This window comes from Amphiprion ocellaris, chromosome 19 (genome assembly GCF_022539595.1).
Source record: "Amphiprion ocellaris isolate individual 3 ecotype Okinawa chromosome 19, ASM2253959v1, whole genome shotgun sequence".
NCBI lineage: Eukaryota > Metazoa > Chordata > Actinopteri > Pomacentridae > Amphiprion > Amphiprion ocellaris.
In genome coordinates, this window is record NC_072784.1 from 10,328,830 (window position 1) to 10,354,697 (window position 25,868).

At 36.5% G+C, this 25,868-nt stretch overlaps 1 protein-coding gene across 3 annotated transcripts; it reads left to right on the forward strand.

The window, feature by feature from the left end:
• Positions 1-24,644, forward strand: si:ch73-366l1.5 (FILIA-N KH-like domain-containing protein). Of its 3 annotated transcripts, XM_023286562.3 has the most exons (5): positions 5-324; positions 13,864-14,458; positions 17,930-18,029; positions 20,438-20,481; positions 22,919-23,201. In XM_023286562.3, the coding sequence occupies exons 1-4, from the start codon at positions 52-54 to the stop codon at positions 20,469-20,471; spliced, it is 1,002 nt and encodes a 333-aa protein (XP_023142330.1). In that variant the 5' UTR covers positions 5-51; the 3' UTR covers positions 20,472-20,481; positions 22,919-23,201. The 3 variants fall into 3 exon arrangements, with proteins under 3 accessions (XP_023142329.1, XP_023142330.1, XP_023142332.1); XM_023286561.3 differs by lacking the exons at positions 20,438-20,481; positions 22,919-23,201 and adding an exon at positions 24,428-24,644 and having other exon boundaries at positions 1-324; XM_023286564.3 differs by lacking the exon at positions 20,438-20,481.
• The last annotated feature ends 1,224 nt before the right edge of the window (positions 24,645-25,868 follow it).

Sequence of the window (25,868 nt, forward strand, 5' to 3'; positions counted from 1 at the left end):
GCCTCCAGCTCCCATCAGACCCTCCGGACCTTCCAGCGGTGATCCTCCACCATGGACCTGGACCCGACCGTCGTCCTGCCCGCCATCCTCTTCACCGTCGTGGCAATTTACTTCGCCTCGTCGCTGCTCAGCAAGAAGCCCGACGCCTCCTCGTCCTCTGCCGGGAAACAGAAGCCCAAAGTCGGCTACGGAGATGACATCCCTCCGTCCAGAGCTCTGGCGCCGCAGCCCGCAGCCTCCCCGAGCCCCGAGCCTCCTGCCCCGGCTGTAGAGGACATCGGAGCCGCGGACAAGATCCAGGACGTCCCGGCGCCGAAAGTTGAGGTAGAATCGATGGATTCTGTTATTGAACAGCTGGTTGGTGTGTGAAACTTCAAGAAACTTAATTTAAACTTACTTTTTACTGAAAAACCAGGGTTTTTAAATAACTTTTTTTTTTTTTTCTGACCGGATCAAGTATTGATCCGGTCAGAAAACTGTTCAGTAGAAACAATAAACACATTAATAAATTATCTAAGAAATATTCTTTTATTTTAGAGACATAATTGTTTAATTAAAGATAAATACCCATTTTTCCTCACTGGATTATATTAAATTAAGTTTAAATAAGACAAAGGTGTGATTAATAATCAATCGTCAATACCTACAGCACAGTTTTGTTTTTAAAAGCATCACATTTTTAAATTAACTACTACTAACTACTCCGGAAAGCTTCTGATATTTTCTTTAAGAACATCCAGAAGAAAATCAACCAAAATCCAGCGAATTTGGCATAACATTTTTTTCTGAATGTTATTAAAGAAACGTTTTTTTTATATGTCTTTTTTTCCACCAAAAAATGTTCAGAAATTTCCCTAAAATGTTGAAAACGTGGACATCAGAAGTTTCACTGTGAAAATATATTTTTGTCCACATTTTCAAACTTTAAAACGGGTCAGTTTGACCCGCAGGACGACACGAGGATTAAGCAACAATTGAGAGAACTTCTGGAGCCTTTTAATAGCAGAAACTGTTGTTCTTTCTGGAATAAAACCAGATGTTTAACAGATAAACGGCTGGAATGAAACCTGATGGGTGTTATTGATCGGAGTAGCTGCCGTCCATCAGTCTTGTGTGGTTCAGTCGCAGTTTCATGTTGTGTCACTAGGTGGCGATCAATGCGACTCCTGATCGGTTATTATTAAAACCATTTCATATCATTTGTTTTATGTGTATTCAGCTGTAATTATGAGTCACAGTGAACATTTATTCTGGACAAACTTTGTGTTGCATCATTTCTGTCATCTGGATGTGTATTGATTTACAACTTGAACTGTAGCTATAGTCGATCGATTAATTAGCTGATCATCAGAGAATGAATTTTTGTCATTTTTAAAGAGAAAATGGTAAATATATTCATTACACTTTTCAAATTAGATAAAATTTCCAGATTATTGTTACTTTAGTAACTTGGTATCGAGTTTTTTTGATACTTTATTGTGTTAATATCCAGGTTTTTGACTCTTAAATCCATTATTTTCTAGGATTTGACACCTGAGCGTGTTAATATCCAGTTTTTTGATGCTTTTGGTACATTCATTTACAGGGTTGTAACATTTAAATCCATTAATATCCATGTTTTTAGACACCTAAACGTGTTAATATCCCAGTTTTTGACACACGTTCCTTAATGATCAAGTTTTGGACACTTAATTCATTAATATCCATGTTTTTTTGCAATTTGGTGCATTAATATCCAGGTTTTTAATACTTATATGTATTAATATCCAAGTTTTTTTTATACTTCGGTGTGTTAATTTAAAATTTAATTTAAATCCATTATTTTCTAGGATTTGACACCTAAATCCAATAATATCAATGTTTTTGGCTATTTGGCGTGTTAATATCCAGGTTTTTGGCTCATGTGTTCCTTCATAGCCAAGTTTTTGACACTTAAACACATTAATATCCACTTACATGTGTTAATATCCAAATTTTTGATACTATGATGTGTAAATTTTCAGGTTCTTACACTTTGGTGTGTTAATATTTAGATTTTTGATTCTGAAATCCAGTAATATCTCATTTTTGACACTTCGGTGTGTTAACATCCAGGTTTTTGACCCTTAAATCCATTATTTTCCAGGATTTGACACCTGAACGTGTTAATATCCAGGATTTTGATGCTTGTACGTGTTAATTTCCAGGGCACTGTTACTTTGGTGTTCTTTTCTTTGTTGTTCATGATAAAGAACCAACTGGAAGAAAACTAAACCTCTGAGCATGTCTGTGGGAAACAAGAAGATTCATAGATTCATAGAAAACATAATCTGCAGATTAATCAACAATGAAAACATCCCATAATTCCTCCCTCCTACCTGGATCTGAGATCTGAGTCCGTCTGTAGTTTATCGCTGTTATTGAGAACAAACCTGCTTTGGACTGACTAAAGTCATTTTCATATTATTGTCAGTGGTTGATTTGGTTGTTCACACAGAGATGTTCCTTATGGAGACATTCTTTATGAAAATGTTCTTTATGGGGACATTCTTTATGGAGACGTTCTTTATGGAGACATTCTTTATGAAAACGTTCTTTATGGAGATGTTCTTTAGGGGGACGGTCTTTCTGAAAACATTCTTTATGAAAGCGTCTCCAATGGAGACGTTCTGTTCCGTGAAAACATCAACTGAAGCCTCCGGAAGCTTCTGAACGTCTGCTGATGCTAAACAGCTGATCACCAGTTTGTGGACGTCTTTCTGACCTTTTTCCTCTGTGAGTCGATGCCTATAGAGCTGAAGAATGTGCTGCTGTGACATGACCGAGTCTATCTTTGGTGTAATATGGCTCCTATATTTACACCTGAGTTCACGGTGTCACATGTCTGTAGGTGGGCGGAGCTTCATGTCATGTTTGACAGCGGCTGATTCAGACTTGTTTACTTTTAACCTCCTTCACACTCAGTCATTCCTCCTTACTGGTTTCCCTCAAACTAATTGTCTTTAATGGCTTAGTTGGGGTTTTAAGGCTAATTATAGTGACTTCCACAGCATCGTCTGGTGGTTGTGCTTTTATCTGTTCACAACTTTTTACAAAATTCAGTAATAATCAATAAAAAGAAAAACAAAGGAAGTTTTTAATACATTTTAATAAATACATATATATTAAATTAAAAACACTCAAACAGTTGCTTGATTTAGTTTTTTGTGTACTATTTTGATATTTCATTATTCTCCTAGCTCTTTCTGTTTTCTTTTTTGTTCCTCAAGTTATTTCTTTAGTTAAAAAATTACAATAAAGAAGGAAAAATATATAATGTGTATAATATTCAGTTTAATTGAAACGTCTTTTAGTTATTTGTTATTTTCATTATTATCTGTTTTAAGTACAAATTCTAAAAATCATAATTTTACTTAAATTAAAGTGAAAAGCGACACTTTAAATAAATTAAATTCTTATATATTCTTACTTTTTTATTGTTAGCTTTTTGTTTTTTCTTTTAGTTACAAATTGTTAAAAAATGATTTATTGAATAAAATAATTTAATTCCTATTTTTTGTTCTCCTATATGTAACAATCTGCACAGGAACAACCATATAATAACTGTAAAATTAAAATATATTTTTTTAAAAATAAACAAAAACTCTTTTTTTAAATAAATATGAAAATCATTTAATTTTAAAAAATTGTAAAAGAACTGCTTGATTTATTGTGTTTTATTTATTGATATATTAAATTGTTGTGCTTGCTATGTCTTTTTCTATTTTTTTCTACCTTATTCTATTTTTCTATTTTAAAAAAATGTTTTTAACCTATTAAATGCTGTATACAATTAAAAAATAGCAAAAGGAAAAAGCAGATAATGCTTTCATTTATTTAAATAAAGTAAATTTATTTACATTTATTATATTCTGTTCTATTATATTTCTTTCTTTCTAGTCTCCTGGTTTGATCAGCTGTCATCTGTTCAGATTAATTCAAATGTGAGATAAGCTGTAAACACTATCAGACTGTTTAACTGTAGATATACAGCAGCTCTGTTCTGTCTAGTATCTTGGTTCTCGATGAAGCTAACATGCTAACATGCTAACCCCACCCTGCCAACTTCTGATAACGTTATCCAGCTCTGAGAGCCTCACTGTCTGCCGCGCTGCATGCTGGGAAACTAACAGCAGCTTTGTGTCGATATAAAGACGTCAGTGTTCAGAAACACTGTGAAGCTTTTTGTTGTTCAGGCCTCCTCAGTGTGGAGGCCGAGAAAGATGCAGCATTTCTACATCTGTAGTTTAACTGTAAACTGTTGGTTTGACTTTTAACTGTTGGGTTAACTTTAGTCTGTTTAACTTTGATCTGTTTAACTTCAGTCTCTTTAAAACAAAAGGCTCTTTTATATCAACATGACAACAGATTTCTATGAAGTAATAATAGATAATTACTGCATCAGATTGTCCTCCAGGATTTCTCCATACTTTGCTGCATTCATTTACCCTCTACCTTTATGAGCCTTCCAGGACCTGCTGCTGAGAAACATCATGATGCTGCCACCACCATGCTTCATATCATGATGTTGCCACCACCATGCTTCACATCATGATGTTGCCACCACCATGCTTCATATCATGATGCTGCCTCCACCATGCTTCACATCATGATGTTGCCTCCACCATGCTTCACATCATGATGCTGCCACCACCATGCTTCACATCATGATGCTGCCACCACCATGCTTCACATCATGATGTTGCCTCCACCATGCTTCACATCATGATGCTGCCACTACCATGCTTCACATCATGATGTTGCCTCCACCATGCTTCACATCATGATGCTGCCACTGCCATGCTTCACATCATGATGCTGCCACCACCATGCTTCATATCATGATGCTGCCACCACCATGCTTCACATCATGATGTTGCCTCCACCATGCTTCACATCATGATGCTGCCACTACCATGCTTCACATCATGATGTTGCCTCCACCATGCTTCACATCATGATGCTGCCACTGCCATGCTTCACATCATGATGCTGCCACCACCATGCTTCATGTCATGATGCTGCCACCACCATGCTTCATGTCATGATGCTGCCACCACCATGCTTCATGTCATGATGCTGCCACCACCATGCTTCATGTCATGATGTTGACACCACCATGCTTCGTCATGATGTTGCCACCACCATGCTTCATGTCATGATGCTGCCACCACCATGCTTCATGTCATGATGCTGCCACCACCATGCTTCATGTCATGATGCTGCCACCACCATGCTTCATGTCATGATGCTGCCACCACCATGCTTCATGTCATGATGTTGACACCACCATGCTTCATGTCATGATGCTGCCACCACCATGCTTCATGTCATGATGTTGACACCACCATGCTTCATGTCATGATGCTGCCACTACCATGCTTCACGTCATGATGCTGCCACCACCATGCTTCACGTCATGATGCTGCCACCACCATGCTTCATGTCATGATGCTGCCACCACCATGCTTCACGTCATGATGCTGCCACCACCATGCTTCATGTCATGATGCTGCCACCACCATGCTTCATGTCATGATGCTGCCACCTCCATGCTTCACATCATGATGCTGCCACTACCATGCTTCACATCATGATGCTGCCACCTCCATGCTTCACATCATGATGCTGCCACCACCATGCTTCATGTCATGATGCTGCCACCACCATGCTTCATGTCATGATGCTGCCACCACCATGCTTCATGTCATGATGCTGCCACCACCATGCTTCATGTCATGATGGTGCCACCTCCATGCTTCACATCATGATGCTGCCACTACCATGCTTCACAGTGGGGATGGTATATTTGTGATGATATTCAGTGTTTGGTGTCCTCCAAACATAGTATCTAGTCTGATGGACAAAAAGCTCCATTCTGGTCTCCTCAGACCAAAGAACCTTCTTCAAGGTGACTTCAGAGTCTCCACATGTCTTCCGGTGAACTCTAGTCCAGACTTAATATGAGTTTTTCCAACAGAGTCTTTCTCTTTTTCTCCCACAAAGCTTTGACTGGTGAAGAACAGACAACAGTTGTTGTATGAACAGTCTCTCCCATCTCAGCTGCTGAAGCTTGTAACTCCTTCAGAGGAGTCATAGGTGTCTTGGTGGCCTCCCTCACTAGTCTCTTTCTTGCTCGGTCTTTCGGTTTTTGAGGACGTCCTGCTCTAGTCAGATTTACTCATGTTCCATATTCCTTCCATTTCTGAATGATGGATTTAACTGGACTCCAAGTGATATTTAGTAACTTGGAAATGTTCTCGTATACAAAAAATATGTTAATCCAAAAAATACATTGTCATCGTGGCCTAGAACCTAAACTTTTGCTATTTGGCATCAAAATCCCAAACTCTCCAGTGGGCCCTTGAAACCTGCATTTTAGTTTCTGTTCTTCAGATTTTATTTAACCACATTAGAAGCCTCCATATGATGGAATAATTCTGAAATCTGGTGTGATGCCTCCCATCGTTGGGCTGTAACCAGAGCTGGATGTGACTCGTCTCTGTGGATTTGACCAGGCTGAGCAGCGCTGAGCTGTTTTCTGTCTGACATTCCTCTGCTGGTATTTCCCGCCGGCCGAACCCTGTTCCTGCTTCTGACTCACTACACTGTAGCTCCTGTAAAATGCCACATATGATTCAGCAATGAGTAACCTGGCTGAAATTAGGTATTTAGTAAATTATACAAGAATATAATTTTAGAGAAACTGTTTACTGTAAAATTACAACAGTATCACAAAAAATACCAAACTTTCTAAATTTATAGTCATCGGTAGAATCATATCCGATTTGTAATTTAACGCAAATTGTACTGTATATATATATATATATATATATATATATATATATATATATATATATAAAATAAAAAATGTTACACTTTTTTTACACTTTTTTTGTAAAGGTTAATGAGCAAATTAAACTCTTTTCCGTGGTTTTACTAGTTATTATCTGTAATTTAACAAAAGGGGAAATCTGTAAAACAACAGTTTTTACAGTTGTGTCAAAATGTAAATTATTAGTCTTTTTTAGAATTTACTGGACATTATCAGTAATTTAACAAAACATGGAAAATCTGGAAAATTACAGTTTCAAAATTGTCCACCACTTTTCGGATCCTAATACGGACATTTTTTTTCAAATAACAGCAAATCCCTTCAAAATAATGATGTTATTCCTAATTTAAATACAGTAAAAATTGTGTAATTTTATGGTCACACATTGTAAAAGAACTAATTATGGTTTATAAAAATACAGATTTTTGATGTGGACTTTATTTACAGTTTCAGCCTGTTTTTGTTTTTTTTCCTTTTTTTTAAAGGTTGACATGCAAATAAATACTTTTTTAAAATGGTTTTACTGGTTATTGTTTTAAATTTAACAAAACAGGACAATTAAAACCTAAAAACACGATTTTTTTACATCTCTCCCAAACTTTGGCTTCGAATCGCTGCATCAGTGATTGCTCCTGAGGTCGGCAGGTTGTTTTATTTCACAAAACGAAGAGGCCGAGAATGAGCTTAGATGTAGAGTCTGGCTGAGATGTCTGCAGCTATTTCAGTCCTGCAGACATTTTCCTGCAAACAAGAGCGTGAAAGAGGCTCGTAAATGGATTTGGCGTCAGGGAGCCGAAGCAGCCAAACAAAGAGTCAGTGTTCAGAAGACAAACGGAGCTGAGATCGAAGGTCTCGGCCACAACAACAGTCTATTCCAACACTAAAGCTTCGACATGCCGCCCTCACACAGATAAATACTGCTGCTGGTCAGTTCATAGACGATGTTAAATTAAGTGGCATTTAAAGCATTAAAACATTCCTGCTGTGCCACCACAAAACCAGAAAGTATTGATTAAGTGTGGGAAAATTTGTTTTTAATTCAGCTAAGATTGATTTTAGACTTTTCTTATTTCCAAAGGATCTGCCTTTAGATTTAGTCTGAGCTCGACACCCAGTGACTGAAAACTGATGGCATTCAAAAATTAAAATAATTTCTTTTGATTACAGCTATAAGATAAAACTTGTTTTTGTTCTTTTTTTAGATTACTATGCTGTTTAGTTCTGACAAATACTATTATTCTCTATCTTCTGGTATACATTTTGCATATTTGCATATTTATACAATAACTCCAACCTAAGCAACCATAACCTCTGCCATCCCATCCATCCACCCCGACCTCCTCCCTACATCGTCTGGCTTCTGCTTTGCACCTGTCATAACTACTATGACCACTAAAGGGTGCTTAACATGCAGTTAGGAAAGGTAAAAGAACCTGTCCTAACAATCAGCTTGAAACAAGAAGCAAACAGCATTGTCTCATGTTGAAGTTTTGTTGACCCATCCATCCGCCCCGACCTCCTCCTTTGCTACTGTCATAATTACTACCACCACTAGATGGCACTTAGACAGGCGTGTATGTAGGGTAAAAGAAACAACCCCAACAATCAGCTTGAAACAGTAAACAAACACCAGACTCTCATGTCATAGTCATGTTTTGCTGATCTGTCCATCCACCCCGACCTCCTCCATACATCACCTGGCTATGTTTTTTTTTTCTCTGTGATAATTACTACGACCTCTAGAGGGCACCTAACAGTAAAATGGGGCTCATTCTTATGCTCAGACAGTCTCTGTGATAGAGCTTTACCAAAGAAATTAACAAACAACCCTTAACGTTGAGGATTTGGACACTTTTCTGACAGTTGTGCAGGTTTTAGTTTCTGATGAGGCTACATTTTGTCGTTTTTTTTGACCACAGAACGCCTCTCCTCTCTAACATGGGCAGCATCACCTCCTCCAGTGTTGATCTCTGGATTCCCATCATGCCCGCCCTTCCTCTGACTGAGCTAAAATGGCTTTTATGACTGAAGCACTCAGTGTAATGTTACTGAACAGGATATATTTACTGGGAGGAGCAGTCAGAGGTCGAGGAGTCGCCATGACTCGGACTAATCCTCAGTGTCAAGCTCATTTTCCAAAATCACAACCTCACAGTCCGTAAATATTGTATGACTTCTTTATGGGGTTTTATTTAGTTTATGATATTTCAGTTTGACATGTTGGGAGGCAAAGTTCTTGAGTTAGTGTCTTATAATCTTGGTTTTAGTAGTTCATAAAGTTTATATTACTCTGGATTAGATATTAGAATAAAGATTTGGTATCATGATATTGATTTATTGTTCTATATTGCGACTTCTTAATTCTTTAAATTCTGTTAAGTTTCATTGATATACATATGCAATTATTCCCTTAATTTCGTAGCTCAACATCCTGATTTATCATTTTATCTTAATGTTGTATCTTCTAATCCTGATTTAGCATCTCAATCTTGATTTAGTATCTCGCAAACTTGAATTAATATTTCAAAATCTTGATTCAGCATCTCTTTATATCATTTTAGTATCTTCTTATCTTCATCTTGATTTAATATCTCTTAAACTTGTTTTGGTATCTTTTGATTTTGTATCTCGTATATTTCATTCAAGTATCTCATAATCTTGGTTTAATTTTTCATAATCTTGATTTTGTATCTCCTAATCCGAATTTAGCATTCTACAATGTCGGTTTAGCGTCTTGCAAACTTGTTTTAGCATTTTTAAAAGCTTAATTTATTATCTTGTCATCTCGTTTAATGTCTTAATGTTACTTAAGTACAATTTAATCTCAACTTTAGTGTCTTCTCATCTTATCTTTATGTAATATTTCTTTGACTTGTTTTAGTATCTCGTAAACTTTAATATTTCAAAAATTTGAATCTCATAATCTTAATTCAACGTCTTTTAATATAATTTTAGTGTCTTCTAAACTTCATCTTGATTTGATATCTCTTAAACTTGTTTTAGTATATTTTGATCTTGATTTTTGTATCTTGTATATTTCATTCAGTATCTTATAATCTTGGTTTTGTGTCTCATAATCTTGATTTGCAGTCTGCGATGTCGATTTAGCACTTGCTGAACTTGTGTTGGTATTTTGTAAGCTTGAAATTTTGATTTAGCTTAAATCTTGTAAACTTGGTTAGTATCTTATAATGTTAATTCAGTATCATTTAATCTCAGTTTAGTATCTTGTCTCTTATCTTGATTTAATATCTCCTGAGCTTGATTTAGGATCTCTTGATCTTGATTTTTTTTAACTTGTAAACTTTATTCAGTATCTTAAAAACTTTGTTTAGTTTTTCATAATCTTAATTTAGCAATTTAGCATTGTACGATATCAATCAAACTTGTTTTAGTATTTTTATAAGCTTAATTGATTATCATGTCATCTTTTTAATGTCTTAATGCTTCATTTAATATCTCTTTGACTTGTTTTAGTCTGTCAAGATACTAATCTCGATTTAGTATCTTGGTTTATTGTTTTGTAAAAATTTTATATCTTGCAGTTTATTGTCTTGTAAGCATGGTTAGTGTATCACAATCTACTTTATGTGTCCTGTAAACTCAATTTAGTCTCTCATAATTTGGGTTTGCCATCTACTAATCTTGATTTAATATTTCATCATCGTGATTTGATATGTTTTAGTGTCGACTTACTGTCTCCTGCATCAGATTTAGTATCTCACAGTGTTAATTCAGCATCTTTGAATCTCAATTCAGTATCTTTTAATCCTGATTTAATGTCTTGCAACCTTCATCATCCGGATTTCATATTTTATATGCTTCATAATGTTGAATTAGCATTTCATAAGCTCAGTTTGGTATCAGAGTCTGTTTTCATTCCTGACATTTATCTGCTGTAATGTTCTTCAGCCTCTTATGCTGTCGGATTGATGAATGAATGCTGGTAGTCTCTGAGAATGAGCTCATTCAGATCGACTCTCCAGCAAACAGTTTGTCCTATTTAGGGCACAAGTTTAAGCTGGTCAGTTTATCGTCCTGCTGACTCAGAAAATGACTTAATGAGGCTGCATTTAGCTCTGAATGCTTTGTTTCTGTTTGGCCTGGATTGTTTTGGTGTTTCATAGCTCAGGAATCCAGAGGAAGGGATGCGTTTCCGGCTCCATGGACGGAGTCCCAGCTGGAGGGTGGAGGATTAGCAGAGCAGACTGATGAGCTTCACTGTCTGACCTCCTGATTGAAACAGTCGCTGTGGTTTAACACCAGCTGCTAACCAGAACATCTGTCCAGGTCCAGAGAGTTCAAAACGAGTTTCCTGAAAGCATTTCTCAAGCAGCAAGGTCATTCCAGTTTAACATTCAGGATAATATAGTAGGATATGGATGTTAGCTTCACTCTTGAGAGAGACAAGACATGATTAGCCTAGCTTAGCACAGAGACTGGAAACAAGGGGAAACTGTTAGTCAAGGATGAAAAATTTATTAATAAATAATTTAAATTAATTAATTAATTAATTAATTTAGCATCATAATCTTTATTTAGTATCTCTTAACACTAAATGGTGTGAGTTTAGACTTAGTTTTCTTTTATCCTTAGTGTAGCCCCTCTTAGTTTTGGAGACTAAACTAAAGCTAAGCTGCCTCTAAGCTTGGAGAAACTAGCTCAAAGCTAACAAGACTCAATGGCTAACAAAGCTAAGAGGGGCTAAGCTAAGGATAAATGAAAACTAAGTCTAAACTAACACCTAAGCTAACACCACTAAGACCGAAAAGCTAATAAGGTTTAGTAGCTGAGTTGAAGCTAAGTGCAAAATGTAACTAGAAGCTAACTTTAAACTAGGGCAATCCAGAACCTAACTTTATGCTAGCAAGACCTTAAAGATAACTAATCTAATAGAGACTAAGGTAAGGGTAAACTGAAAATAGCTACAAACTAGAGGAAACTAGGCACTAAATCTGAGCTAACAGGACCCAAAAGCGAACTAAGCTAATCAGGCCTAGAAGCTGTGTTTAAGTGGAACTACAAACTTACTCTAAACTAGTAAAAACGAGAAACTACCTGTAAACTAGGGGGAGATAGAAGTTAACTATGCTAAGCTAAGAATTAAGATTTATTTTGTATTTGTTTTGTTTTTCATTTTGATGACGATAAACTGTTGTGCTTGAATAGAAGAATATTTTGTTTTACAGCCATGAAGCTTAAGTTAAAAGTATTTATATGAATAGTTCAGCTGACCTCCCAGAAACCAAACATTCTGCTCCAGAGCTTCCAAGACTTTCCACAAAGCCACTCATAAAGCTGAATGGAGCCTGTTTGGCTTGTTAAAGTTCAGAGGATGAGGCCGAAACCAGATCTGCTGCTGGGACGTGGATCTGTGCAGTCAGCACTTCACAAAGACATAGACAGGTGCTTCTGTGCAGCCTGATATATATGTATATGTGTATTACATATATGTATATTTGCCCGCACACAGTGTATATAAATGTGTGTGTGGGTGTGTGTGTGCGCGTGTGTATATATATATATATATATATATATATACATACATACATACATACATACATACATACATACATACATACATACATACATACATACGTATATACGTGTGTATTGGTGGGCCGTCAGGTGTTGGGGAAAGGACAGGTTGTCGGGTTGTCGGACACTGAAGAGTTTTTTTTTTTTGTCCTGGTGTCAGTGACAGGCAGCGACTGAAACTCAACAAGCTGCTGAAAGTGACAGTAACAAGCATCAGTGTGTTAGAGGTCAAACTGCAGCGTTCTCATGGACACATACGAGTATTTTTAATATTATTTACAGCTGTACATCCTGAGGCAGCTGTTTAAAGTCTATTTCTACCTGCTTTTAAATTCCTCTATTCAGTACCATTCTATTGAAACATCGTGTAAAGTGAATTTACAAGCAGAATTTACTTAATTTGTTTATCTCCATGTGAATGCAGGACATTAAATAACCGCTGTGTTTGAATCCAATATGCAGGTTTCCAAAGTTGTGACATGACTCTGCAACATTCCTGGTTGGTTGTTTTGCGGTGCACAGCAGCAGATTCGCATTTTTTCAACATGTCTTTAATTATAATAAAAATAGTTTAGTGTGTGCTGAGTCTTACACCAACCAACCTTCATGATCCCAAACAACACAACAAAAACACACCAACTTGTCTGAGATAAATTCCTCCTGTGGACAAAAGCTAACTATGCCAACAGCGACTAAGCTATGGGTGAATGGAAACTAACTGGTAATCAGGGAAGACTAGAGCTAAGTCCAGCCTAAACTGATACGTCTGACAAACTAAGCTAAAGGGTTGGTGACAAAGTAAGTCAATAGGGCCTATGAGCTGAGCCTAGGCTAGAGGGAAACTAGAAGCTAACTTGAGGCGAACTGGACTCAACAGCTAATTAAGCTAATGGGGACTATGCTAAAGCTAAATAGAAACCACCTCTTAATTATGGTTAACTAGAGGCTAAGGCCAATCTAACAAGACCACTAAGCTAATCAGGCGTATAAGCTGAGTCTAAGCTAAGGGTCAATAAACCAGGGGAAACTAGACGCAAAGTTTAGGCTAACATGACCAAAATTTCAGTTTAACCTAATATGGACTAACCTAAAGGTTAATAGAAACTATCTCTAATTTATGAGGAAATAGAGGCTAATCGAACAAGACGCAAAAGCTGAGTCTAAGCTAATAAGGCTTAAAAGCGCTGAGTCTAAGCTAAGATCAAAAGAAAATATCTCTGAAGTAGAGGAAACTACAATATAACTCCAAGCTTAAAAGATCCTAAAGCAGACCAAGCTAATAAATACAAAGCTACAGGTAAATAGAAATAAGCTCTAAACTAAGGGGAAACTCAGAAGCTAACTCTAAACTAACAAGACCCAAAAGCTAACTAAGCTAATCAGGCATCTCAGCAACAGCAAACTGCTGATAGGAAGCAGCTGTTAGACTCAGGTTTCTGGCTCTCAAACATGTTCATTATTTTGTCTTTCAGGCTGCCCCAGAACCAGTACCAGAACCAGAACCTGTTCCTGAACCAGTCAAAGTACCAGAGACTCCAGCAGAAGCACCTGCAGCACCAGAACCAGAACCTGTCCCTGAACTAATTAAAGTACCAGAGACTGCAGCAGAAGCACCTGCAGCACCAGAACCAGAACCTGTCCCTGAACCAGTTAAAGTACCAGAGCCTCCAGCAGAAGCACCTGCAGCACCAGAACCCATCATAGTAGCAGAACCTGTTCCAGAACCAGTCAAAGTACCAGAAGTAGCTGCAGTACTAGAACCTACTCCAGAACCAGTCCCAGAACCAGTATCAGTGCCTGAACCTGTTCCAGAACCAGTATCAGAGCCCAAAACTGTCCCAGAGCCTGAACCTGTACTAGAGCAGGTATCAGAACCAGCTGCGGTCCCAGAACCAGTCTCTGTCCCTGAACCTGCCCCAGAACCTGTTGCCGTGGCCGAACCAGAGCCTGTTGTCGAGTCTGAACCAGTGTCTGAACCTGAAAAAGTGGTGGAGTCCACTGAACCTGTTGTAGAGGTGCCAACTGAGCCGGAAGCACAACCTGAACCAGAGAACACTGTGAACAACGGTAAGATGGACTATTTATTCTCCTCACTCTGACCAGCCATGTTTGTTCTGTTTTCGGTGTTATTTGATACGGACATCCTGGGTGGGGTTGGTCCTATTTACAGAACCGTGTGTCCATCTGTCGTTGACCCTGGAGTTCCCCAAGGTTCCATTCTGGGTCCTCTTCAGTGCAACATCTTACCATAAATATGTGGACACATGAGCGCAGACATTAATACAACAATATCATCAATAATGAACCTGTTCTGTGCACATGGTCCAAATCTCAGGGGTTCAAAAGTATCTGGACACTTTGTGGTTGGCCAGGAAATATGCAAAGTGTTTGTGGGTCCAACACTTCACGCAGTCAATAAAAAATCTAGGGGTTGTTTACATGTTTCTGTCCAATTATTTGTGGAGCTTTAAAATGTTGCATCTCCACACAGCATATAAGCTACTAAAATTAAAGCTGAGACTTTAATGTATTATTTATTAGTTATTTCAAACTGTCCACATACTTCTGTTCTGGATATTTCTGCTTTAGAAAGGCCTCCTTTATTTACACCGGCTGTAATCTCTGACTAGAAGATCAGCTTCTAGCAGCAGACAGATGCCAGCAGCTGTGTCTGACAGATAAGTCACTTCCAGGAAAAGTGCTAGATGTTTTCTCATCTGCAGCCTTTACAGACACCACTTTCATTTATTTACAGCACACAGGCTCAGAGCAATACATTAAATATCAATACATTTAATGTGTAATCTCCAAAGAGTAAATTCTCTGAATATAATCAGAAAGATTGGTTTTCATGTGATGGGAAATGGCATCAGCTCATCATATATGAACCAGAGTCTGTTGTTTGTTGTTTTATGTGGTGAGCGTGTCCAGTCCGTGCTGGCGGTCTGTTGGCGTGTTCAGCCGCCATCTGCTTTAACAGGATGATACTTAATCTTGAACAGGCAGTAAAGCACTTGGCAGCCGCCGTTAGCCGACAGTCGGCCTTCTGTCCTCTGACCTGTCGCACGGCAGGTGGAGCAACAGGTGTGTCAGTCGGGGTTCCACATATATACAGAGCAAAGACACCGATTAATGAGGATTATATGGTGGAAACACCGAAAATCAGCCACGTGTGCTGAGCAGATTCAGCATTAATTCATATACAGATAGACTAACAGCATACACCAAGCTCAGAAATAAGAAATTAATACACACGGTCAGAGTAAATTATATTCTACTGTGGTTACACCGAGTTATATATACAAGTCAATGTGTCTCAGTGTTGCAAAGTTTAATTTATTATTAACTCTGAGTAAATATTAAATGGTTGTAATTGCATGCTGTTACTTTTAGCATACACACCAAATAAAGTATTGTTAAGTAAAATGTTAATACTTTTTGCATACACTAAATTAAGTAGTATTTAATTACATGCTAACACTTTTAGTATGCATCAAATTAAGTGACAGTTGTTTCTTATACATGCTCACACTTTTAGCACATGTTAAGAATCATCTAATTACATGCTAGCACTTGTAGCATACATCAGTTCAAATAGTATGTAACTACATGCTAATACTTTTAGCATGAATGAAGTCAAGTACTATTCAATTACATGCTAACCCTTTCAGCCTACATCAGCTCAAGTAGTATTTTAGTACATGCTAACACTTTTGAGCATTTGTCAAGGTACACCAAGTTACACGCTAACGCGTTTAGTATACATCAGGTAATGTACTATTTAATTGCACGCCAGCACTTTAAGTGTATTTCAAATCAAGCAGTATTTAATTACATGCTAACACTTTTAGCGTACATCAAATTTAGTTGTTTTTTTTGTTTTTTACATGCTGACACTTTCAGCACATGCCAAATTAAGAAATATCTAATTACTTGCTAACACTTTCAGTATACATCAATTCCAGTGGTATTTAATTACATGCTAATACTTTTGAGCATATGTCAAGGTACATCTAATTACATGCTAACACTTCATGTATACATCAAGTTAAGTAATATTTAATCCTTGGCTAACACTTTTAGCATATATCGATTAAATGTTTAATCACCTGCTGACACGTTTACTACACATCAAATTAAGTAATATTTAATTACATGCTATCACATTAAGCATACATCAAGTCAAGTAGTATTTAATTACATGCTAGCACTTTTAGCATACATCAAACAAAGTGACATTTGTTGTTTTATATATGCTAACACTGTTAGCACATATTAAGTCAAGAATGATCAAATTACATGCTAACACTTTTAGCATACATCAAGTCAAGTAGTATTTAAGTACATGCTAACACTTTTAGCATACACTGAATCAAGTAATATTTAATTACATGCTAGCAGTTATACAAATCTTCAAACAAAGTGTTTAATCACATGCTCGCATTTTGGCTACACATCAAATTAAGTCGTATTTAAATACATGCTAACCCTTTTAGCCTACATCAGCCCAACTACTATTTAAGTACATGCTATTGCTAGCACTTTTGACCGTATGTTGAGGTACATCTAATTACATGCTAACACTTTATACAGCAAGTCAAGTAGTATTTAAGTATATGCAAGCACGTTTACATGCTAACACTTTTAGCACACAGCAAATCAAGTAGTGTTTAAGTACAACCTAGCACAAATTAAGTAGTATTTAATTACATGCTAACACTTTTAGCGTACATCAAGTTAGGTTACTCTTTTAACATACCATTAATTAGGTAAATGCTTTCAACACTAAACACTTTCAGCTTACATTCACTGAAGTGATGTGCAAATATATGCTAGCGCTTTTAGCACTGTTATCGTATATCAAACTAGGTGAAGCTTAACTGCATGTTAGCACTGGTAGTGTACATAAAGTTAGGTAGTGTTTAATTATCTGCTAACACTCTGTTGCATACATTAGCTTAAGCTTTCAAATTGTACTAAATTGAACATTCTAATGCTTTCAGCACACATCAAGTTGAGTGATGTTTAATTACATGCTGACACTTTTAGGATACCCCAAGTTAAGTAGTATTTAACTACTTGGTAATACTTTGTAGCATACATTAGCTTAAGGTGTAGTTAATTATACAGTCATGTTTATATACACTGGTTAAATAGAGCCAATTAAATGCAATTTGTTAGCATAAGCCAAATAAGCCAAGTACTGCTAGCAGGTGCAAAGCTAAACAGCATGCTAACATTCTGAGTATTGCTGCAACATTGTATAATAGACAACATTTTTCATTATAATTTTTAAAAAGCTCAAAGTTATGTCTTCATAATGTTAGTCTGAAATAACCAACAATACAATAACAGAGATTTTTAATTGTCATAAGACATTAGGAAAACCAGCATAATTTGTTTTTCAAAATTTGCTAATTGCTGCAGCACACGCAAGGCTAATATGAACTAATGCGAGTGTGAACATGGATTATAAGAAGACTTGGGCTGATGTTGGTTCAGAAGTGGACAGTCAGTAATGTGTTCCTGCTGTTCCAGATGTGGCTGAAGCTGACGATCAGGTGAAGTTCATCCCTGGGAAGAAACAGAGCAAGTTTGAGACGATGATGACGAAGGAGGAGATCGAGGAAGAGCAGAGGTTTGTTCTGACTGTACGAAGCATGCTGAGCTCAGTTTCATCCTGCATGAACACAAAGACTAAAACCTACATCTTTAGGAGTTGCCTGAGCCTGAACTTCGTTGGCTGAAATGCATCGACTGCCTGCTGCTGCTGAGACTAAAAGGGCTGCGGTGTTGCTTATTGAAGTTGTGGTTTTTACCACAGGAACAGCATCAGGGCCTCAGACTTCTGGATACTTACAGTCTAAATATGTTCAAATTTAACCACAGAAAATCTGCACATTTTGGCAGAATAAAGCCGACATAAATCATGTTTCCACTGCAGGAACTCGGTTCAGCTGCAAAGTGAATGTTTACAGGATAAAACAGCTTCGAGTTCTAACGTGACAAAAACACACCCCTGTGGACACGTACCTTTGTGGTCATCTTGTGTCTCTTTGTAGTTGTTTTGTCTCTCCTTGTAGTTGGTTTGTGTCTCTTTGCAGTCATTTTGTGTCTCTTCGTAGTTGGTTTGTGTGTGTCTTTGTCATTGGTTTACGTCTCTTTGTGATTGTTTTGCACCTCTTTGTAGTTCAAATCAAATCAAATCAAATCAAACTTTATTTATATAGCACTTTTCATACAGTTAAAAATGCAACGCAAAGTGCTTTACAACATTAAAAACATTAAAAAGAAGAAAACCCGTCCCTCCCTCCCTCCCTCCATATATACATATATGCACACAACTGCAGGAGCACGTACACACATCCACACACACATACGTACACACACACACCCATACATACACAGACACACACGCCCACAGACACACACTCCCACCACTGACAGTAGGGAGACATGGCATGGCACTGACGATTGTGGAAAACGCCTAGTTGGTTTACATCACTTTGTAGTTGTTTTGCATCCCTTTGTAGTTGGTTTTGCATCTATTTTTTTGTTGGTTAGCATAATTTTGTAGCTGTTTTATGTCTCTTTGTAGTTGGTTTCTGTCTCTGTCATTGGTTTTGCATCTCTTTTTTGTTGGTTAGCATCAATTTGTAGTTGTTTTGCAGCTCTTTGTTCCTCATTCAGTCTCTGGATCCCTCCTGTTATTTAATAGCTACGGGTTTATCTGAGGTAAAGCAGAGTTTCAGTTCACGTCGAGGTGTGGACGTCTGCTTTCTGATTCATCGTGTTTCTGTTTGGTTCAGTCTGAATGTTTGAGTTCAGGCCAAGTTCCTCATTCCAGCTTCGCTCTGAGCTGCTATAAACTGAACACCTCCAGCTTCATGTCTGGATTCAGTCCACAGAAACTCTGATCAGTAAAGAGCTGCTTCATTAAAACTGCACAGGATTCTGCAAAACACTAAAGGAAGACACAAAACCACAAAGACTCACAGAACGACTGCCGAGACTCACTGCAAAGAGACACAAAACAATAACAGAGACACAAAACAACGATAAAGATGCAAATCTACCACAAAGTGACGTAAAACGGCCACAAAGATACAGAAAACAAACACGAAGATACCAAAATGACCAAAAAGAGACACAAAACACCCACAGAGACACAGAACAACCACAAAGAGACATAAAACAACCACAAAGAGACAGAAACTGACCCAAAAAAAGACACATCACCACCGCAAAGAGACACAAAACAACCACAGAGACATAAAAAAACCACAAAGAGACACAACCCGACCCAAAAAAGACACATAACCACCGCAAAGAGACACAAAACAACCACAAAGAGACATAGAACAACCACAAAGAGACACAACCCGACCCAAAAAAAGACACATAACCACCGCAGAGACACAAAACAACCACAAAGAGACGTAGAACAACCACAAAGAGACACAACCCGACCCAAAAAAAGACACATAACCACCGCAAAGAGACACAAACCAACCACAAAGAGACAACAAATGACCACAAAGAGGTGACAAATGACCACAGAGACAAAACAACCACAAAGAGACACAAAATGACCACAAATAGACATAAAACAACCACAAAGAGACAAAAAAACACCACAGGGAGACACAAAACAAACACAGAGCTACAAAACAATCACAAAGAGACACAAAGCCACCACAGATACAAAACAACCTCAACGAGACCACAAATGACCACAAAGAGACAAAACAACCACAACGAGAAAACAAATGACCACAAAGAGGCAACAAATGACCACAGAAAGATACAATATGACCACAAAGAGACATCTATCAGAACTGTGGTATGGATGTGATGTCGACATCTTCCGATGACTCTGATTGATGACTGATGACTGTGTGACGGGTCGAGACGATAATGTTGGTCATATCAGCCCAGCTTCAGTTTATTGTCATGCTTTTCCTTCAAATGAACATCAGCATGATTTCACCTTCATTTACATTCTGATGGTTCCAGTGTCTGACTTGCTGCTACTTTATCTTTCAGGATAGAACTTACATCTGATTTAACTTCTCTGTAATCAGGATGTGGTAAGATGTTCCTGTTGAATCTGCCCAAACTACACCCAGCTACATCCTGCTATACCCAGCTACACCCTGCTACATCCAACTACACCCTGCTACATCCAGCTACACCCTGCTACATCCTGCTATACCCAGCTACATCCAAACTACACCCAGCTACACCCTGCTACATCTCGCTACACCATGCTACACCCAGCTTCACCAGCTACACCCAGCTATACCCAAACTACATCCAGCTACAACCAGCTACACTCAGCTACATCCTGCTACACCCTGCTTCATCGGATACACCCTGCTACACCCTGCTACATCCTGCTACACCCAGCTTCTCCCAGATACATCCTGATACACCAAGCTACATCTTGCTATTCCCAGCTACATCAACCTACTCCCTGCTTCATCCCGCTACACCCAGCTACACAAAGCCACACTCTGCTACGCCCAGCAACGCCCCGCCCCCTAATCCTAAACCGACCCCAGAACCTCCAGTACAGAAAGACCATACAAGACATGGGAAGCTATAAAGAGACACAAAATGACTACAAATAGATGCAAACTGGCTACAAAGAGACACAAAACGACAAGACTTGCAGAATGACAAATAAAACAACTACAACAAGACACAAACTGACTGCAAACAGACATCAAACAACTACAAAGATACACAAACCAACTACAAAGAGACAAACAATGACTACAAAGAGACATCAGACAACTACAAAGAGACATAAATCGACTATAAAGAGCCAAACAATGACTACAGAGAATCAGACAACTACAAAGAGACATAAATCGACTATAAAGAGCCAAACAATGACTACAGAGACATCAGACAACTACAAAGAGACATAAAGCAGTGTTGAGAGACAAAAAATGACTACAAAGATACATCAAACAACTACAAAGAGGCACAAACAACTACAAAAAGACACAAACAACTACAAAAAGAAACAAATCGATGACAGACAATGACTACAAAAAGACACAAACAACTACAAAGAGACACAAACTTACTGCAAAGAGACACAAACAACTACAAAGAGACAAACAATGACTACAAAAAGACACAAACAACTACAAAGAGACACAAACTTACTACAAAGAGACACAAACAACTACAGAGACAAACAATGACTACAAAAAGATACAAGCAACTACAAAGAGACACAAACTTACTACAAAGAGACACAAACCGACTATAAAGAGACAAACAATGACTACAAAGATTCACTGAATGAGAAAGAAAATAGCAGCAGAGAAAACCTCACTACAACCAGTTCACCTGTGTTCTTGCTGGTCCTGTTTCCAAATAACAGTTTAGTGAGATTTCAACAGCCCTAGTCCTTGTTTCTTTCTGTGCAGCAGCGTCCTCTACTGGTCAAACACAGATATTACCCCAGAAACAACACAAACAGCTGATCAACACTCCTTCACTAGTTACTGTTTCTGTGAACTGTATTGATGAAACACCACCACAGTTCACTTTTTATTTTGTAGTCATGAGTTTTTCCTTTTTCCTGCTGCCTCTGTTGTTTCCTCATTTCTAGTTTATTTCTTTATCGAGTTGTGACTTGACAAGAAAACGTTAAGTATTTCAATGATGAGAAAAGACTGTTTGTGCGTCCTCCTGCTGCTGGTTCTGGTTCTGGTTCTTTGCTTGCGTCCAGCTGCTCTAACCTCTAACCTGCATGTTGCTGCTAACATCAGCTGACGGTGAGTCCTGAACATTTCTGTTTGTTTTTGAGCTGAAAATCTGCAATTTTATCATGTTAAAGTGTGAATGTGTTTTATTTTAGAGCAGAATCAGTTTTTATGCATCAAACCAGCTAAAAAAATCATCAATGAAACCTTTTAATGACTTAAAGTATATTTCCTATAACTTACAGCTACTCTAAAATAACAGTTTGAGAAACTTTTGCAGATTACTGTCTAAAAACAAAAAAAGTGGAAAAACTAATTTGTGCAATTATTTTTAAACAAAAAATTTATGTAAAAAATTTATATTAAATATATTAAATATAATATACTGTAAATGTAGTTAAATCATTTAGAACTAAGAAAAAATATTATTTATAATGCAAAGTAATATAAATATGAAATACTAAAAACATTAGGCAGAAAATGGAATAAAAATAAATTTAAAATGTAATTAAATTAATACAAAATACTATAAAAAAGACAACAGCGAAACAACTTGTAATGTCTTTTTTTCTTTTACATAAAATAAGATTAAATAAATCTAAATTAATACAGTAATAATTATTATTAACAAAAAAAAATAAGAATAATTTAGATCTTTCAGCTCCTTCATATAAACCAGATTTTTGGATATTTAACTTTTTGGGATGTTTTTCTGAGTGTTTCTGTTCATTTCTAGCTGAGTTGCACTTTGTTTGTTTGTTTGTTTGTTTGTGTCCTGATATTCTCCTTTTTTTTCCTGTAGCTGATCTGTGAGGAAGACGAGGATCTGCGAAGACGCATATGAATGAAGACGAAGCTTTGAGCTGCTTGTGAATAAATTAAATGTGTTTTCACCAAAGTGCCTTCAGGAAACGTTTGTTTGTTCTTTAGTTTCCTGTCAGATACAGAAACTGAGTGAAAGTGAAACTGAAACTGCTTCTTTCTGCCAAGTTTTGCTTTGAAATAAACGTGTGTTGTTGATTCTTTCTGTTCCAGACTTCAGTTTTTGTAAATTCTGGATTATTAAAGAGACGTTTGTCACATCAGTAGCTTTCAGTTTTTATTCTGTGAAACAAACTTCACTGGAAAAACCCAGCAGAATGTATTTTACTGTTTTTGCAGTGTTATTTACATATTTACTGATTAATACTTTGACCAGACTTATCAGTAATAAACTATTTATTCAGCATTCCCACTGGCATTAACAGTAACTGTAAAAAATTCTAGTTTTTAACAATATTTTTGAAAAAATAAATTACTGATATTTGACAGATTTTATCTATTTTCTTAAATTACAGATAACTCATAAAATCACAATAGAAAATGTGTTAATTTAAATGTTGACTGTAAAGAAAAACTGCCCAAACTGTAAATAATATCCAAATGAAATATCTGTATTTTTTACAAATAATAATTTTGGTCTTTTACAATGTTTGAATCTATAATTCTGCTATTTTTTACTCAGAAAATGTCATTATATTACAGATATTTGATGGTATTTGAAAGAAAAATTATGTTTTTAAATTGTTTCGAATAAAAGCAAAAAAAAACATTCAAAACTGTGTTTATAAAAATGTTAATTAGAAACACTAAGCAGATTTTCCCTGTTTTGTTAAACTACAGAAAATATTTGCTAAAATGACACAAAAGTATTAATTTACACGTTAACAGTAAAATCCAACTAGAACTGTAAGTGAAGTAAGTATTAATTTGTCTTTTTACAATATTTGACTATAAAATTTTGCTATTTTTTACTATATTTAAATCAGCAAAAAAAATATTTACAGATAATTGTTATTTAACAAAAAATAATTATGTGTATTAAAGAAGGTGTTTTTAAAACTGTTTTTATATGACTGTTAAATCACAGATAATAATAAAAAAGGTATTAATGTACATAATTTTATTTATTTTATTTAAAAAATAAAAATCTGTGAAAATCTGTGGTGACTCGACACACGATATTTAACTCTCTGTACACAAATATATGCAGTTATATTGACACAATAATCAACTAAAAGTGAAAAGCTGTCAATGACGTTTGTAAGAACATGAGGTTTTAAGTCGATTCGTCCTCCGGTCCAGCAGGTGGCGCTGCTCTGATAAACAGGAGTCCTAGAAATGGTCCTGAAGCTGCAGAAACCTGCTGCTGAGTTTAGAGCTGAGTTAAAAGCAGCAGTTTAAGGTGAAATGAAACCATAGACTATAATATAATATAATATGTCTTTATTATCCAGTCTATGAATGAATCGTGTTTGTGTCGAACTCCCAGGGTGCAACAGGAGCAGCTGGCGGCCATCTTTCTTCTGCTCAGGGAGAACCAGGAAGTGCTCGGCGAGGTGACGGAGGGCGACATGGAGGAGCAGCTGAAGCTCTACTCACTCTGAGATGCCAACTTCATCATCATCTTCATCATGGGATGGTCACCACGGCAACGCTGACTCACCACAGCTGGATGTGAATCATTAAAATTTCTTGTCACACGTTCAGATCGACTTGCTGTTTATTAAACACTAGGGAAAAAAAACCATCAGGTTTTAGCTTTAAAAAAAAATAAATTACTGTTTACTGGTCAGGTTTCCCTGGTTTGTTAATTTACAGAAACTATCTTAGAAAATCACAGAAAAAAGTGTAAATTTACATGTTGACTGTCGACAAACGGAAAAAATAACGTAAAAGTTCCAAATATTTACAAATAATCATTCAACTGAATAATGGTGAATATTTTTTCAAACTTATTTACAGATTTTCCCTGTTTTCTTCATTTATAGATAATATTAAGTAAAATCACAAATAATAGTATTACTTTGTTTAATTAACTGTAAAATAAGTGATTAAATAAATAAACAGGAAACAGGTCAAAACTTAAATATTTTTACAAAATAATAATTTGCTCTTTTTGACTGTAAAATTAAAGTTTAACTGTATTTAAATCAGTCAAAATATTATCATCCAGATATTTGCTGTTACTTCAAAGAAAAAATATGTATAACAATGACTGAAAAATGTAAAATATATTTGAACATTTTATAACAAATTGTATTTTATTTAATTGCAGATAATATCTAGTAAAACAATGAAAAAACTGTTAATTTACATGTTGACTGTAAGAAAAAGACCAAAACTGTAAACAATGTTCACGTCATAAATCTTTTTTTTTTTTTTTTACAAATTGTTGTTTTACTGTCTTTAAATCAGCTAACAGCATTATTTTACAAATATTTGCGGTTATTTTCAGCATTTTTTTAACATATTTTTTCACTTTTAAGGCCATTTTTTTTCACTGTGTAGAAACGTCATATTTCATCAGAATCACGTTCTGTCGACCCATTTTTGTTCACAGGTGGTTTTGATGAGGCCGGCTAGCAGTTTCCATTAGGTTCCAGTGTTTGTGCTAAGCTAAGCTAACAGAGAGTCAATCTTAACACGTGACTGAATGTTGATCTGATTATTCACCAAAGATTATCTGAGAATCACAAACAAACCGTTCCTCAGTAAACAACTGAAACAAAAATCACTTTTTACTGCAAAAAAATAAAAAAGTTTCATAAACAAAATCTAGATTTTTAGAAAATAAAGTTTTTAATATGATGAGATATTTATGGCATTTTGTTTTTAAAGCAGCTTGAACCTGTTTTATGTCTTTAACTGTTGAATGTTGCTGCTGTCTGTGTTGATGATCAGTTAAAAGAGATAGTTTTCTTAATGATACT

Bases quoted from the DNA above. Each gene is read 5' to 3' on its own strand.
- si:ch73-366l1.5 (XM_023286561.3), top strand. From the start codon at position 52: ATGGACCTGGACCCGACCGTCGTCCTGCCCGCCATCCTCTTCACCGTC. The intron at 14,459-17,929 runs GTAAGATGGACT...CTGCTGTTCCAG, and splicing joins AGAGAACACTGTGAACAACG to ATGTGGCTGAAGCTGACGAT. The intron at 18,030-24,427 runs GTTTGTTCTGAC...TCGAACTCCCAG, and splicing joins GAGATCGAGGAAGAGCAGAG to GGTGCAACAGGAGCAGCTGG.